At 37.6% G+C, this 15,932-nt stretch overlaps 1 protein-coding gene across 11 annotated transcripts in view; it reads right to left on the reverse strand.

The window, feature by feature from the left end:
• The window catches only part of Larp4 (La ribonucleoprotein 4), a 71,319-nt gene that overhangs the window by 43,793 nt on the left and 11,594 nt on the right, over positions 1-15,932 (reverse strand). For 6 of the 11 annotated variants that reach the window (XM_021726152.3, XM_013358469.4, XM_078014700.1 and 3 more), the window contains one exon: positions 142-289. In XM_021726152.3, the coding sequence (XP_021581827.2) occupies positions 142-289 (148 nt within the window). Of the gene's footprint in view, positions 1-141; positions 290-11,490; positions 11,561-15,932 lie in introns of those variants that run through there. The other 5 variants (XM_078014697.1, XM_078014698.1, XM_078014702.1 and 2 more) reach the window with 4 other exon arrangements.

The raw sequence follows: 15,932 nt of genomic DNA on the forward strand, positions 1-15,932 counted from the left end.
ACAATATATACAAACAACATATAAAATATTTACAAATCTATCTTGTAAACAATCAAAGGATGTATTCCAAGTTCTACAGACTGGTTTGGCATTACCATTTAACTTAAATGTAATTTTTCCAATGAAACATTTAGGACTTACCTTCAGGATGAGACCCTGATGTGGCTGCTGTTTCATGCCAAGAGCTTTCAGTTCCATGAGCTACAGTAGTGGTATCAGGAGTTCCAGGAGGAATTTCTTGCCATACTTTGGCATTAGGATTTAAACCAGTTCCTTTAGATGTTACCTGCTAAATAATCAAAAGATCTATTTATGAATTTTAGAAATGGGAGTGAAATTGTAAATTTATACAAAAGGTTTTTGTATTACTTAAATGTGAAAAAAACTAAACAGTATTAAATAATTTAATATTAAATAAATATTATAGTTTCTGATCAACTTTGAAAATTAATATTAAACTCTATTTATTTTTGTGTTATTACGGATGAAACCTAGGGGTGCTTTTCCATTGAGCTAAATCCACAGCCCAATTTTTTTTATTTATTTAGCCATGCCTCATGCATGCCAGGCAAGTGCTTTACCACTGAGCCACATCCCTGGTCCTTTTTTATTTTCAGTCATGTTCTCACTGTAGCCCAGGTGGGCCTTGAACTCACTGGGATAATAGGACTCTGCCACCAGATCCAGCCCAGAAAATATAATAAAAAATATGTATCTTTGTAGAATACTACTAAAATACCCTCTTACACAATCTACTTGACATAAAAATTTATTCAAAGTACTACTATATCTTCAAGACATTAGTGTTTATCTAAAGCAAACTTTTTGAGTTATCTACAGCAATTTTCCAGAATATATTTTTATTGTCATCTAAGTTGTGACAGAGGCCTGAGTTTGAATGATTATCATTGAAAATGTTATCAAGTCAAGAACTGTAGTCTGCTCTCTTCCATCTATCCTTAAAGTGTATATTCTTAGTGCCCACAACGTAATTATTTAAAGCATTACCATTTAAAGCAATCTTTTGCGTGCACTATTTAATCACAAACACAGAAGAGACTGAGCATGGGGGAAGAAGAAGAAGGGAGAAGTCTATGAAAAGGTGGAGATGCTGAGAAATGAAGAGAGGGGTGGGATGCACAAATAACACTTCTCACTTTATTCAACCAAATGACAGGGCTTGATCCTTCTCAAGTATAAGGACACAGAAAATTTCATTCCCTTTCTATAATTTACTTTTGTCTTTTCTGCCAAGGTCTCACCCCTGGATCGTAGGCACCAGAAGATGGATCCACATGGCAGAAAATTAATGAGCCCAAGGTTATGACCTACAGGTAATAGGGATTCAGCTTTCATGAAAACTGGCAAATGCTGAACTATTTATTAGGTTGTCATGAATTCCCTATTGGTCCTGGCTCACAGGGCTTAAAAAAATAAAAACCCGCTTTTTTAAAAAGTATTTTTTTAGTTGTAGTTGGACACAATACCTTTATTTTATTTATTTATGTTTATGTGGTGCTGAGGATCAAACTCAGGGCCTCATGTGTGCGAGGCAAGAACTCTACTGCTGAGATACAACCCCAGCCCCAAAACCAGCTTTCTAAGGTATCACCAACACCCAAATATGCCCAACAAAGATAAAATTTAGTGGATGAAACTGCAGAACCCCAAGACAAAATTGCTGATTTAAGACACAGCTTCTGGGCTGGTTTGTGGCTCAGTGGTAGAATGCTTAGCCTGACACATGTGAGGCACTGGGTTGGATCTTCAGTACCACATAAAAAATAAGTATCCATTTACATAACTTTAAAAAGAGTTTCCGGGAGGCCTAATTACATTTTCTGCAATTATGTCCCATGAAATTCCTCAGCACTCTAATAAACCTATTTGTACTCAGGTTTCTTTTTGAGTTTCCATATGGTACAACTAACATGACTTATATGTAGGGAACCAATGAAACAATAGTTTAATTACACTCTATTGCTTGCCTAATGTTTTCTAACCACCATATTTGAAACACTCTACTTCAGAGCTACATGCTCAACCCTTCATGTTTTTTAAAAATTGTGTTCTTTTGGTTCATCAACCAAAAAATGTTTTTAAACTTAACACAGGAAAAAAAGAGTCAGACACAAATACCCTTTTCCATGCACAGGTCCACTCAATATCTTAGGAGCCAGGGCTGAAGCTTTGAAATTGCAATGGTAGTAGTGAGTAGTTTATCACTGATATAGTTCAGAATTTCCTTTTGTAGGACAACAACAAGCATATACCTTTCAGTCAAGTTTTATTACTGTATTAAATTTCTCTACAGCTGGGTTGAGGATATAGCTCAGTTGGTAGAATGCTTCTCCTGAATGCACATAGGCCTGGGTTCAATCCCTAGCACCACACACACAACACACACAGGCACACACAAAAATCTCTACAGCCAATAGCTGCCTCTCCAGCTTCCTGCCTGCACCAGGACAGTACTCCTGCACTCTGCCTTTGATAGACACTGATTGATTGGTGATTATGATTTGGAAATTTAGGTACAACATAACTTCTTACTGACAGAAGAATAGAAAATGAGTAACGGTACTTAATTTATGTCAAGTTTTTTTTGTTTGTTTTTGGTTTTTGCACTGGGAGGAGTCAAAACTAGGGTCTTGTACATACTTAGCAAGCTCTCTATCACTGAGCCATGAGCCCAGTCTAAACTTTTTTTAACAGGAGAAAATCTATTTGTATACTAAATTCTCCCTCTTTCCTCAATTCTGATAATACTAGACAGGTCTACACCCAAGAAAACAGCAGGTATAATAGCACACTTTTCACAAAGAGGTATCAAACTTCTCAATCTTTTTTTTATCTTCTTTTTTGGTGGTACTAGGGATTGAACCCGGGGCACTCTACCACTCACATGCATCCCTAGTACTTTTTATTTTAAGGCTGGGTCTTATTAAGTTGCCCAGGCTGGCTTTGGGGATGACAGACGTGTGTCACCATGCACAGCTACAATAGTCATTTAATGAATAAGACCTGGATGTGAAAAATATGCAGTGGAAGGGTCATTTACTTACAAGAAGCACCCCTGATTCACAGGATTGCTATGCAAAGTTGTATAGGGCTTTAAGTAAAGCAAAAGAGTTATTTCAGTTACTATTTAAACATATAATGATTGAGGCCCTAGAATCACATATGAATTCCAAACAGCTCTTACATGAACTTGGAATAATGTAATCCTGAGAAAAATCTCTCACCTAAGCCTAAATTACAAATTATGGTAAGAATTCTTTATTTTAAACATTAAAGTAAATTAATACTTGAAAAGCAGTTAACATTCATATAAATACTTTATAAACTTTTAAATAAAGCATGTGGTTTTGAATGGAAAGCAATTCTGCTGTCTTACCCTCAAAAGTATACATGAAAACTAGTATGTTTCACCAAAATAACTACGAGATGAAGTTCAAGTTAAACTTATGTCACAGAGGCTGGGGTTGTGGCTCAGTGGTAAAGCGGTTGCCTAACGCGTACAAGGCTCTGGGTTCAATCCTCAGTATCACATTAAAAATAAATAAATAACATTATTGTGTCCAGCTACAATTAAAAAATATTAAAAAAAACCCACGTCATAGAAAATTAGTTTTAAAAATAAGACACATTGCAAAAGACAATTACTATAGAATAATATAAAACTGCAAAAAGAAAATAAAAAAATATGACAAAGAAAGCAAAAATCACAAAGGAAAAACAACTTTATTTTTAACTATGGAACACCAAGTTATTATGAGTAGCATCCCAATTTTCAGAGAGGTAAAAATGAACAAAAATATGCATTTTAGAATCCACTGAAACTATATACTTTGAAAAAGACTTTCAAGTAACGGAGGGGAAAAATGTAAGCACCATAACAACAGCAGCAAATGTAATAAGCAATTCTGTAAGCTAGGCAACTGTACTAAATGGACTTTTTTTGGGGGGAGAGGGGGGTACTAGGGGCACTCTATGATGTCCCCTGACTTTTTTATTTTGAGGCAGGATTCTACTACATTGTCCAGGAACTTGTGATCCTCCTGCCTTAGCCTGAGTTAGCTGGACTACAAGTGTGCACAACCATGCTTGACCCATCTCACCAAACTCTTGCAACAACACATTATAAGCACTACTATTTCCCCTTACAGATAAACCCATTTTGAGAGGAACACAGGAAAAAAAAAAAAAGACAGAAATGGACGTGGTCCTGGATTTGATCCCTATCAAGTGGGTTCGCTCTTAAGCATACAACAGAAAGACTGTTTGAAGTCAGGATCAAACCCAGGAAGCCTGACTCCAAAAACAATATTAACCACACAATGATTATAACTTGTAGATCATTATAATTGCAAAAAGCATCTAAGGGTTCAATCCCCAGTACCAAAAGGAAATTAAAAACAAAACCCCACATCATATCTATTGAATTTTTTGAACCAGAGAGTAAACATCACAGTAGCTAATGGATTAAAATAAAAGATTAGGGGCTGAAATGGTGGCTCAGTGGTAGAGCACCTGCCTAGAATGTTTGAGGCACTGGGTTCAATTCTCAGCACTGCATATAATAAAGGTCCATTGACAACTAACAAGTAATTTTTAAAAAATCAAAGACTATCCTGTGCCTTCTGTATATATTATTTTAGTTTTATACCAATTAATATTTACTTAGATTCACATAAACGTTGATTACTTTTGATCATTCTTTCTTGCATCTCAGAACTTTATTCTGAAATCATGTTCCTTTTCCCAAAGAAAAACATTTAGTATTTTAAAATAAAATCTCCCAAGTTGGGCTTTCTCTGAAAATCTTTATATTATCTTCTATTCTTGCTATGTGCAGGACTGAAAGACAACATACTCCCTTTTCAAGTATACCATTAATTCCACTTCTTTCTAGTTTGCACTACTGATAACAAGCAATGGCTTTCAGTCTAGTTGCCATTCTTCATCTTTTTCACTGTTTGCTTAATCTTTTTATTATACATTTTAATTGTAGTTGAAAACAATACCTCTACTGTATTATTATTTTCATGTGGTGCTGAGGATTGAACCCAGCACCTCACATGTGCTAGGAGAGCACTCTACCGCTCAGCCACAACCCTAGCCCTCTTTTTTAAATTGTTTTTTAGCTGTAAATGAATACAACACCTATCTATCTATCTATCTATCTATCTATCTATCTATCTATCTATGCTGAGGATTGAACCCAGTGCCTCACACATGCCACAACCCTACCCCTTGCTTAATCCTTTTAGTGATATTCTGCCATTTTTTTAATTGGTTGCTCAAAATATTACAATGATCTTGACATATTTCATACATTTGATTCAAGTGGGTTATGAATTCTTATTTTTACCAGGTGTACAGATTGCATACATACTTCCATACTAGTGTCTGTTGTATTCTGCTGCCTTTCCTATCTCCCCTCCCCTCCCCTCTTCTCTCTCTACCCCATCTACTGTAATTCATTTCTCTTTTTTCCCTTTCCCCTTCACATCCTCTTATATATAATTTTGTATAACAATGAGGGTCTCCTTCCATTTCCATGCAATCCCCATTCTCTCTCCCATTCCCTCCCACCTCTTGTCCTGCTTAATGGTAATCTTCTTCTCCTGCCCTTCCTCTCTGCTGTTTTAGCAAAATCTGCTCTAATGCCATCCATTTCCCTGCAAATGCCAAGATTTTGTTATTTTTTAGTGCTGAGTAATATTCCATTGTGTACAAATGCCACCTTTTTTATCCATTCATCTATTGATGGGCATCTAGGTTGGTTCTAGGTATTCTGCCATTTTTTATGTGTGGAATACTTAAACAACAACAAAAAACAGGGCTGGGATTGTGGCTCAGCGATAGAGCACTTGCCTAGCATGTGCAAGGCCCTGGGTTTGATCCTCAGCACCACATAAAAATAAATAAAAGCATTGTGTCCAACTACAACTAAAAAATAAATGTTAAAAACAAACAGAAAACACTGTTGAGACCCATAGTTTAGTGAATGACGCCTGGCATTTTGCTAGAGGTAATGGTTGAAAAGTGACCCAGCTCGGGGATTAGCGCGGCTCCTGCTGGGAATAGGGCGGCTCTGGGATTAGGGCAGATCCTGCTACTTTGGAGTTCCTGCTGAGTTCTGGGGGGTGGGGAGAGGGAGGGTTCCGGAGAATTGGTGCGAGGAGCCCGGGGGAGGGAGTGGATTCCGGGGAAGTGTGTGTAGAGTGCCGGTGAGAGTTCGGGAATAGAGTTGCTGTTTGAACCTACAAGGTTTTATGGAGGCTCCGTTATTTTGTGCCCAGCCAGACTGTGGCAAAACACCACAAAACTGGGACCAGGCTGGAAGCAATTGGAAAGGCTGAGGCAGGAGAATTCCAAGTTCAAAGCTAGCCTCAGCACCATAGCAAGGCCCTAAGCAATTTAGCAAGACTAGGTCTCAAAATTAAAAAAAAAAAGGGGGCTGGGGATGTAGTTCAGTTGTAGAGTACCCCTGGGTTCAAACCACAGTCCCCCCCCCAAAAAAACAAAACAAAACAAACCCTCACAACTCACTTGCCCCAGGAAGTTTCAAAGCTCCATTCTTATACTTTTTATTTAACATCTTTGGTTTGTTTCTTACCTATTTTTTTTTGGGGGGGGTGAGGTCTTTTCTCAAGCTTATCTTACTGATTTGTGTTTTTTTTCTTTCAAAACAATTTTTTATTGGTATACTGAGGATTACAACACAGACACTTCACTTTGTATGATTCTTAATGCACATTAATGAAAATCTAATAAAGCCTTATACTGTGATTCTTTTCCACTTATTCCAGTGACTTTCCAGCTTCATATCTAGAGGCAAATTTTCTTTAAAAAGGTATTAAATATTAGTTGAAACTGTGCTAACCCATACTTATGTCACCCCCTCCCAATTCACAACTTTGCCATATATTCTTACTCAAAATTTTAATCTTTCACAGCACATTAAATTATTAGGTCAGTTGCGGTGGCACACACCTGTAATCCCAGTGACTGGTGATGCTGAGGCACAAAGATTACAAATTCAAAGCCATCATCAGCAAATCAGTGAGATCCTAAACAACCTTTTTTTTTTGGGGGGGGTGCTAGGGATTGAATCCAGGGGTACTTTACCCCTGAGGTTCCTAAGCAACTTAATAAGATCCTGTCTCATAAAAAAATTTAAAAAGGGCTGGGTATGAGCACTAGTGGCAAGCAGCAGGTAAACTACCCCTGCATTTAATCCCTAGTACAAACAAAAACTTTCAATTTAGGTTTTTTGAATTCACACAGGTAGTATGAATTTCAGCTCTATATTGTGGCTTTAAAGAGGATTTGTGGGAAAAGCCTGGAAAACATAAAATAAAACTAAGTGTTCGATTTGATGTGTTCAATTCCCAGTACTAAAACAAAAACAAACAAAGAGCTAAGGCATTAGAGAAGGGCTGGCCAAAATAATGACTCGGATTATGGGGAGAAACAGCAAATATTTCAACAGTTGAACCCAGAGTCTGGCCCAGTGGTTAATTCCAGCTACTGGAGGTTGAGTAAGAAGGATCACTTGAGCCCAGGACCATAAAACCAGCCTGGGCAACTCTGAGAACTCTGGCTCAAAAGCAAATAAAATGGGCCCAGAATGGTGGCACATGCCTGTTATCATGGGAGGATGAAGCAGGAGGACTGCAAGTTCAAAGCCAGTCTTAGCAATTTAAGGAGAAGGTCCGGTCTAAAAATAAAAAAGGGCTGGGGATGTGGCTCAGTAGTTAAATGCCCCAGGGTTCAATATGTAATACCAAAAATGTTAATCATAAGTAAAAATAAATTAAAAAGCTGAACTCAACAACAGAAAGGACCTCTCCCATAACAATGTAGAGTCAAAGTTAAAATGGGTAAGTTCCAGCCAGGTATGGCAGCACACACCTGTAATCCCAGAGACTTGGGAGGCTAAGGAAGGAGGATTACAAATTCAAGGCTAGCCTCAGAAACTTAAGGCTCTAAAAAACTCAATGACTCCCTGAACCAACATTAAAAATAAAAAGGAGTGGGGATGCAAAGTACCTTTGGGTTCAATCCCCAGAACCGAACCAAAACAACAAGTTCCCCTTTCTCTGGGAAAGCTTTCTTCCCCATCTTCCTCATTTTACTTTGTGTACCCTGTCTAAACTACAGACCATTAAAAACTACAATTCTGGGTCACCAAGGATCAACAGACAAGAAGTGCTACCTTATTATCTCTATGGGTAAGTACTTTTTTTTTTTTTAAAGAGAGAGAATTTTAATATTTATTTTTTAGTTATCAGCAGACACAACATCTTTGTTTTGTATGTGGTGCTGAGGATCGAGCCCGGGCCGCACGCATGCCAGGCAAGCGCACTACTGCTTGAGCCACATCCTTAGCCCTAGGTAAGTACTTTCTGATTGATTTTTTTTTTTTTTTTAAAGTGGCCTGAGTTTACTTTTTTTTGGGGGGGGGTACTATGGATTGAACCCAGGGGTACTTAACTACTGAGCCACATCCACAGCCCTTTTTTTAATTTTCAATTTTTAGACAGAGTCTTGCTAAACTGTTTAGGGCATCACAGTTGCTGAGGCTGATCTTAAACTTACAATCTTCCTGCATTAGCCTCTGATCTGCTGGGATTACAGGCGTGTGCCACCACATCCAGCTTATTAAAATTTTTTTTTTTTTTTTTTTTTTTTTTTTTTACTATGGAGTGCTTCTTGGCTTTTGGTTTCAAGGATGCAAGAAACTTTTACAATATAATCAATATAATCAAAACCATTAACTAAGCTTGGCACAGTGGTGCACGCCTATAATCCTAGCAGACTCAGGAGACTGAGGCAGAAAATCGTGAGTTCAAAGCTAGCGTCAGTAAAAGTGAGGTGATAAGCAACACAGTGATACCCTGTCTCTAAATAAAAATAAAAAAGAGCTGGGGATGTGGCTCAATGGTCAAGTGCCCCTGAGTTGTACCCCTCCCCCAAACAAACAAAAAAATGCTCCCATTAACTAAATGTGAAAATTTTCAGAAAGCAGAAGCATCTCTAGTAGCACCATAAACAATTACATCATCATCTTGGTTTAGAGATGTTAATTCACAATTCCCTCATATCAATTACATAAGGAAGGCAACAGACTTTTATATAGTCCCACTAGGACAGACATGTCCCACATTATTATTTTTTTTTTTAGTTTTTGTTTTTGGGTACCAGGTATTGAATTCAGGGGCATTCGGCCACTGGGCCACATCCCTACCACTATTTTGTATTTAATTAGAGACAAGGTCTCACTGAGTGCTTAGTGCCTCGCTAAATTGCTGAGGCCAGCTTTAAACTCATGATCCTCCTGTCTCAGCTTCCAGAGCCTCTGGAATTATAGGATTATAATTATATTATGCACCACCTTGCCTTGCTAACCCAGCTCCCCTTTTATATTTTATTTTGAGACAGGGTTTAGCTAAGCTGCTTAGGTCCTTACTATGATGTTGTGGCTCAACACTTGAGATCCTCCTGCTTCTGCCTCCTGAGCAGCTGGGATTACAAGTGTGTGCCACCACACCCGGCCAAGATATTATTTTTAACTTTTCGAGTGTGTGTGTGGAGTGGGGGGGGCACTGAGGAATAAACCCAGGGGTGCTTTAACCACTGAGCTACATTTCCAGCCCTTTTTGTTTTTTAAGTATTTTTATTTTTAGTTGTTGATGGACCTTTATTTTATTTTCTTATATGCAGTGCTGAGAATTGAACCCAGTACCTCACATGTACTAGGCAAGCGCCCTACCGCTCAGCCACAACCCAGCCCCTAGCCCTTTTTAATATTTGAGTCAAGGTCTCACAAAGTTGCTTAGGGCCTTGCTAAGTTGCTGAGGCTGGCTTTGAACTTGCAATCCTCCTGCCTCAGCCTCCCAAGTTGCTGGGTGCCAAGTAGCACTTTTAGAAAGCAAGTCCTCTTTGTGTTACTACACAGGCAAGTAAATAGTGCTTGCTGTACCAAAGGGTGTTTTTGTTTTGTTTTGTTTTGTTCCTGGGATTGAACTCAGGGACATTCCACCACTGAACCACATCCCCAGTCCTATTTTTGACAGGGTCTCACTGAGTCACTTAGCGCCTCACTTTTGCTGAGGCTGGCTTTGAACTTGTTATCCTCCTGCCTCAGCCTCCCCAGCCACTGGGATTATAGGCGCATGCCGCTGTGCCTGGCCCAAAGATATTTTTAATCAAAGAGGTATCAGAATCTTCTCTGGCTAAATTAAACAGGCAATTTACTAAAAGTTAGCATCATTACCACTATGTCACTGGAAAGGCAAAGATAAACATGCAAAGATAAAGAAAATCACTCTCTGGCACCACTAAACACTAAATGCCACAATTCAAATCTGTTAAAACCTTTACTACTGACAGTGTCAAATTATCAGGAATTCAATCTGGCAACTATTACCTCTACTTTAAGGTGACCATCCCCTACTGCACCCCTGACCACAAGTGGAAGTTATAAATAGAATCCTCACTTCCTTAGACACTTTCTTTTTTTTTTTTTAAGAGAGAATTTTAATATTTATTTATTTATTTATTTATTCAGCTCTTGGCAGACACAACATCTTTGCATGTGGTGCTGAGGACTGAACCCGGGCAGCCCGCGCTACCGCTTGAGCCATATCCCCAGTCCCTCCTTAGACACTTTCAAAGAGAAGTCATCTATAGCTATGTCCAACTTTGGTTCAGAGGTCACATGCTCGTCACATCCATCTAGGTAGAAAAGAACCTGAGAATTTGAGTTTGATTTTTTGCTGGAGAGGCTAACTAATATTTTGGGCATTTCAGCAAATGTAGAAAACTAATAAAACATTTGGAGGCCCCAAGTATGGCAAATATTTATTATAAGAGGTTAAAACTAACCAAGCATGGATGCAGTCTTGAAATCCTTGGGACCTGGGAGGCTATAGTAAAAGAACAAGGTCAGCCTCAGGAACTTATGGAGACTCTCAGAAACTTAAGATTCTATCTTAAAATTAAAAAGGATTGTGGATGCAGCTCAGTGGTAAAGTGACCAATGCAATCTCTAGTACCAAAAATAAAAAAACAAAAACAATGACAAACTAAGGCTAATATTTAACATACAAAATATGTAATTTGTAATTATCCAAATATCCAAAAAGTAGCAAAAAAAAAAAAAATCCCATGTCTTTTGCTGATGGGACAGACTAACATTACAATATTTAATAATAAATCAAAGTAACGAATAGAAACATGCCTTTCCAGGATCATGCTACTCATAAATCTGAAGTGTGAAACATGTTTCTTGCTAAGGGCATTGATAGGGGAGGGATGAGAAAAGCAAGAGAGGAAGTACTGGGGACTGAAATGGAGCATATTATGTTTTATGCTTTTAAAAATATGTCAAAATGAACCCCACTATGTATAACTATAATGCACTTTAAAAAAATAAATAAAGGGCTGGGGATGTGGCTCAAGCGGTAGCGCGCTCACCTGGCATGCGCGCGGCCTGGGTTCGATCCTCAGTACCACATCCAAACAAAGATGTTGTGTCCGCTGAAAACTAAAAAATAAATATTGAAAAATTCTCTCTCTCTCTCTCTCCTCTCTCACTGTATCTTTAAAAATAAATAAATAAAATGTAAGATCTATGGCATTTTGTAAGATATACTCTAAAAGCCACTACTGTATATAAGAAGACATATGTAAAGTTGTATTCAGCAAGCACTGACTCCATGAGTAAAAAACCGAAAACAACCAAAATGCCCATTTAAGAATGAATAGTTGGGTTGGGGTTGTGGCTCAGTGGTAGAGTGCTCGCCAAACATGCATGTGGCACTGGGTCTCATCTTCAGCACCACATAAAAATAAAGATTGTGTCCACCCAAAACTAAACAAATTAAAAAAAAATAAATAAAAAAGAATGAATAGTTAACACATCAATGTTTATAGCAACTTAATTTACAATAGCTAAACTATGGAACCAACCCAAGTGCCTTTCAACAGATGAATGGATAAAGAAACTGTGGTATATATACACAATGGAATATTACTCAGTCTTAGAGAAGAATGAAATTATGGCATTTGCCCATAAATGAATGGAACTGGAGGATATTGTGCTAAGTGAAATAAGACAACCCCAAAGAACCAAAGGCCAAATGTTTTCTCTGACATGTGGATACTAATTCATAATGGGGGTGGAGTACGCCCTAAGGGCAAATAGAAGTACTTTGATTAGACAAAGTGGAGTGAAGGGAGGGGAGGGGGTATGAGGGTAGGAAGGAAAATAGAATGAATCAGACATTATCACCCTATGTGCATATATGATTACACAACCAGTGTAACTCTACATCATGTACAACCAGAAGAAAGAGCAGTTACACTCCATTTATATATATGTCAAAATGCCTACTGTCAGGCTGGAGATATAGCTCAGTTGGTAGAGTGCTTGCCTCGCATGCACAAGGCCTTGGGTTCAATCCCCAGCAACACACACACACACACACACACCAAAAAAAAAAAAAAAAAAACCTACTAAAAAATGCATTCTGTCATGTATACTAATTAGGACAAAAATGAATAGTTAAAAATGTGGTTTAAAATGAGAGACTATAAGAGTTTGTTTTCTATGAGGCCTTTATCTTGGCTTTGCTTTCCATTATTTCAATTACCCTTGGACAACAGCATTCCAAAAATATGAAATGGAAAAGTGCAGAAATAAACAATGTCTTGAAATTATGAAGTTGAGTTTCATGATGAAATCCTGCACTTTCTGCCTGGTATGTGAATCATCCCTTTGTCCAGCATACTACTCTAGATATGCTATCCTTTAGTCACTTAATTATTGACTGTGTTATCAGATTAATGTTATCAGATCAACTGTAGAAGTTCATGTTCATTGTGTTCAAAAACATCCCTTATTTAATATTGGCTCCAAACCACAAGACTGGTAATGCTGGCAATTCATACATGTCAAAGTTAAAAGGTGAAGGTTCTTTTTAAGGGGGGAAAAAAAACCCCACAATCATCATATGCTGAGGTTGTTAAGATGTACAGTGTAAGATGATATTTTGAGAGAGACCATATTCACAATTTTTTTTTTTTTGGTCTGTGTATGTTGTACTGGGGATTTAACCCAGGTTTTCACACATGCTGTGCAAGTGCTATAACACTATGCTACATCTCCTTCCCTTTTTATTTTTTGAGACAAGGTCTCACTGAGTTGCTGAGGCTGACCTTGACCTGGCAATCCTCTGGCCTCAGCTTCACTAGGACCTGGGATTACAGGTATGCACTAAGTAACTTTATTTTAATTATTCTATTTAATTATGGTTGTTAATCTATTAATGTGTTCCAATTATAAATTAAACTTTATCTTAGGTATATGTGCATAGGAAAAAATATAGTAAAAATAGTATTTGGTATTGTCTGCAGTTTCAGGCTATTCACTAGGGGTTTTGGAATGGTCTTCTATGGATAAAAGAGGACTACTGAAATATGACAAGTATGGTAAGTCATATTGTTCAAAGAAAAAAAAATCAAGTTGCAAAACAATGAGCACTCTTCTGTTGTTGGCTGCTTTTTTTTTTTTTTTTTGTACTGGGGGTTCAGCCCTGGAGTGCTTTCCCACTGAGCTACATTCCTAGCCTATTTTTTTTATATTTAATTTTATTTTTTAATATTTATTAGCTTTAGGTGGACACAATATCATTATTTTGTTTTTATGTGGTGCTGAGGATCGAACCCAGTCCCTGACGAGTGCGCTACTACTTGATCCATATCTCCAGCCCCCTTTTTTATTTTTTTTTTTAATTTGAGAGAAGGTCTTGCTAAGTTGCTTAGATCCTCACTAAGTTGCTGAAGTTGATCTCGAACTGGAGATCCTCCTGCCTCCGCCCCCTAAAATTGTTGAGACACAATAAACATTTATTTATTTATTGGGGAGGCATTTGGTAGCAGGGATTGAACCTAGGGCGCTTAACCTCTGAACCACATCCCCAGTCCTTTTTTCATTACTAATTTTTTTAAAATAAATGACAGCAGAATGCATTACAATTCTTATTACATATATACAGCACAATTTTTCACATCTCTGGTTGTATGTAAAGTATGTTGACAACCAATTCACATCTTCATACATGTACTTTGGATAATGATGTCCATCACATTCCACCATCCTTGCTAACCCTGGCTCCCTCCCTTTCCTTCCCACCCCTCTGCCCTATCTAGAGTTCTCCAATTCTCCCATGCTCCCCCTCCCTACCCCACTATGAATCAGTCTCCTTATATCGGAGAAAACATTCGACATTTGTTTTTTGGGGGGACTGGCTAACTTCACTTAGCATTATCTTCTCCAATGAATCCATTTACCTGCAAATCCCCAGTTTTTTTTTTTTTTAGAGAGAATTTTTTTTTTTAATATTTATTTTTTAGTTTTCGGCGGACATAACTTCTTTGTATGTGGCACTGAGGATCGAACCCGGGCCGCAAGCATGCCAGGCGAGCGCGCTACCACTTGAGCCACATCCCCAGCCCCCCAGTTCTTTTTTAAATTTTGAGACAAGTTCTCTCTTAAGTTGCTTAGAGCCTTGCTAAATTGCTGAGGTGGCTTTGAACTTGTGATCCTCCTGCCTTAGCCTCCTGAGCTGCTGAGATTACAGGCATGCGTCACTTCACCCAGCTACAATAAGCATTTATTTTTAAATTTAATTTTCTGTAAATAACGCACCAGCATAGAATAAAGACCAAAAAAAAAATATCACTAGTTACCTACTAATATTTTTTTATTTTTGTTTGTGCTTTTCTGCTTTCCCCCCCACACTTAACATTTTACGCTTTTAAAATTATAATAAAAATTGTATAAATTTTTAATAATTTGTATTTATGGTATAAACATGTTTTGAAACATGTATATGGTGAGGAATGGCTAGCTTATACACACTTCTCTACACTCTCTATTTTTATTTGTGTGATGATATTACTTTAAAAAAATAATTATACACATATAACAACACATAGCCAGGTATGATGATGAATGCCTATAATCCCAGCTGCTCTGAAGGCTGAGGCTAGAGAACTTTGATTTCCAGGCCAGCCTCTGCAATTTAGCAGAGGGGTGAGGGTATGGCTCAGCAATAGAACACCCAGCTTCATTCCCCAGAGCCTCCTCCGCCAAAAAAGAAAAGTTTAACACAAAAAAAAATTAAAATTTACCCAACTGGAAAAACTATTCTTCATTAGTGACATGACTATTGTTTTTAAAGATGAAAGCTTATAAAGTTTACCAATTGGTAAGGAAAGCACAAATAAAAGGACAATTCACAAAAGGAGTACCCAAAAAGCTAATATACATGGAAAACTGTTCAATCTCACTATGCACTGAGGAAATGTAAAAATCAATTTTCTCATTTTAACCTATATACGGAGTTTTACAAATTAGAATGCCTTAATGCTAACAAAGATGCAGTAAATTGGGCATTCATAAAAACTGTTTAAACAATTCTGGAAAGCAATTCATCAACAATGATACTAACAACTTCAACATGTTCATACCTAAACCTTCTATGTGAATTTCAGTCAAAATGTTTATATACAAGAGTGTTTCTTGTAGAATCATTCTAAACTGGAAACTGAAAATATTCAACAAATACCAAGCTAGTGCTCTACCACTGAGTAATAAAGACTTCTATCAAAATTCTTTATAGGCCAGGCATGTTGGCACACACCTGTAATTTCAGCAGTTCAAGAGTGGATCACATAAAGACCCTCCACAACTTAACAAGACCCTGTCTCAAAATAAAGACTGGGGATATAGCTCAGTGGTGAAAGTATCCCTGTTTTCAATCCCTAGTAAAAATGAAACAAAACAAAACAAAAATACCTATGCAGAATCAGAAGCCCTTGAAGGTACACAGCTGCAGAAAAACACATAACCA

The sequence above is a fragment of the Ictidomys tridecemlineatus genome, chromosome 6, assembly GCF_052094955.1.
Source record: "Ictidomys tridecemlineatus isolate mIctTri1 chromosome 6, mIctTri1.hap1, whole genome shotgun sequence".
Classification (NCBI taxonomy): Eukaryota; Metazoa; Chordata; class Mammalia; order Rodentia; family Sciuridae; genus Ictidomys; species Ictidomys tridecemlineatus.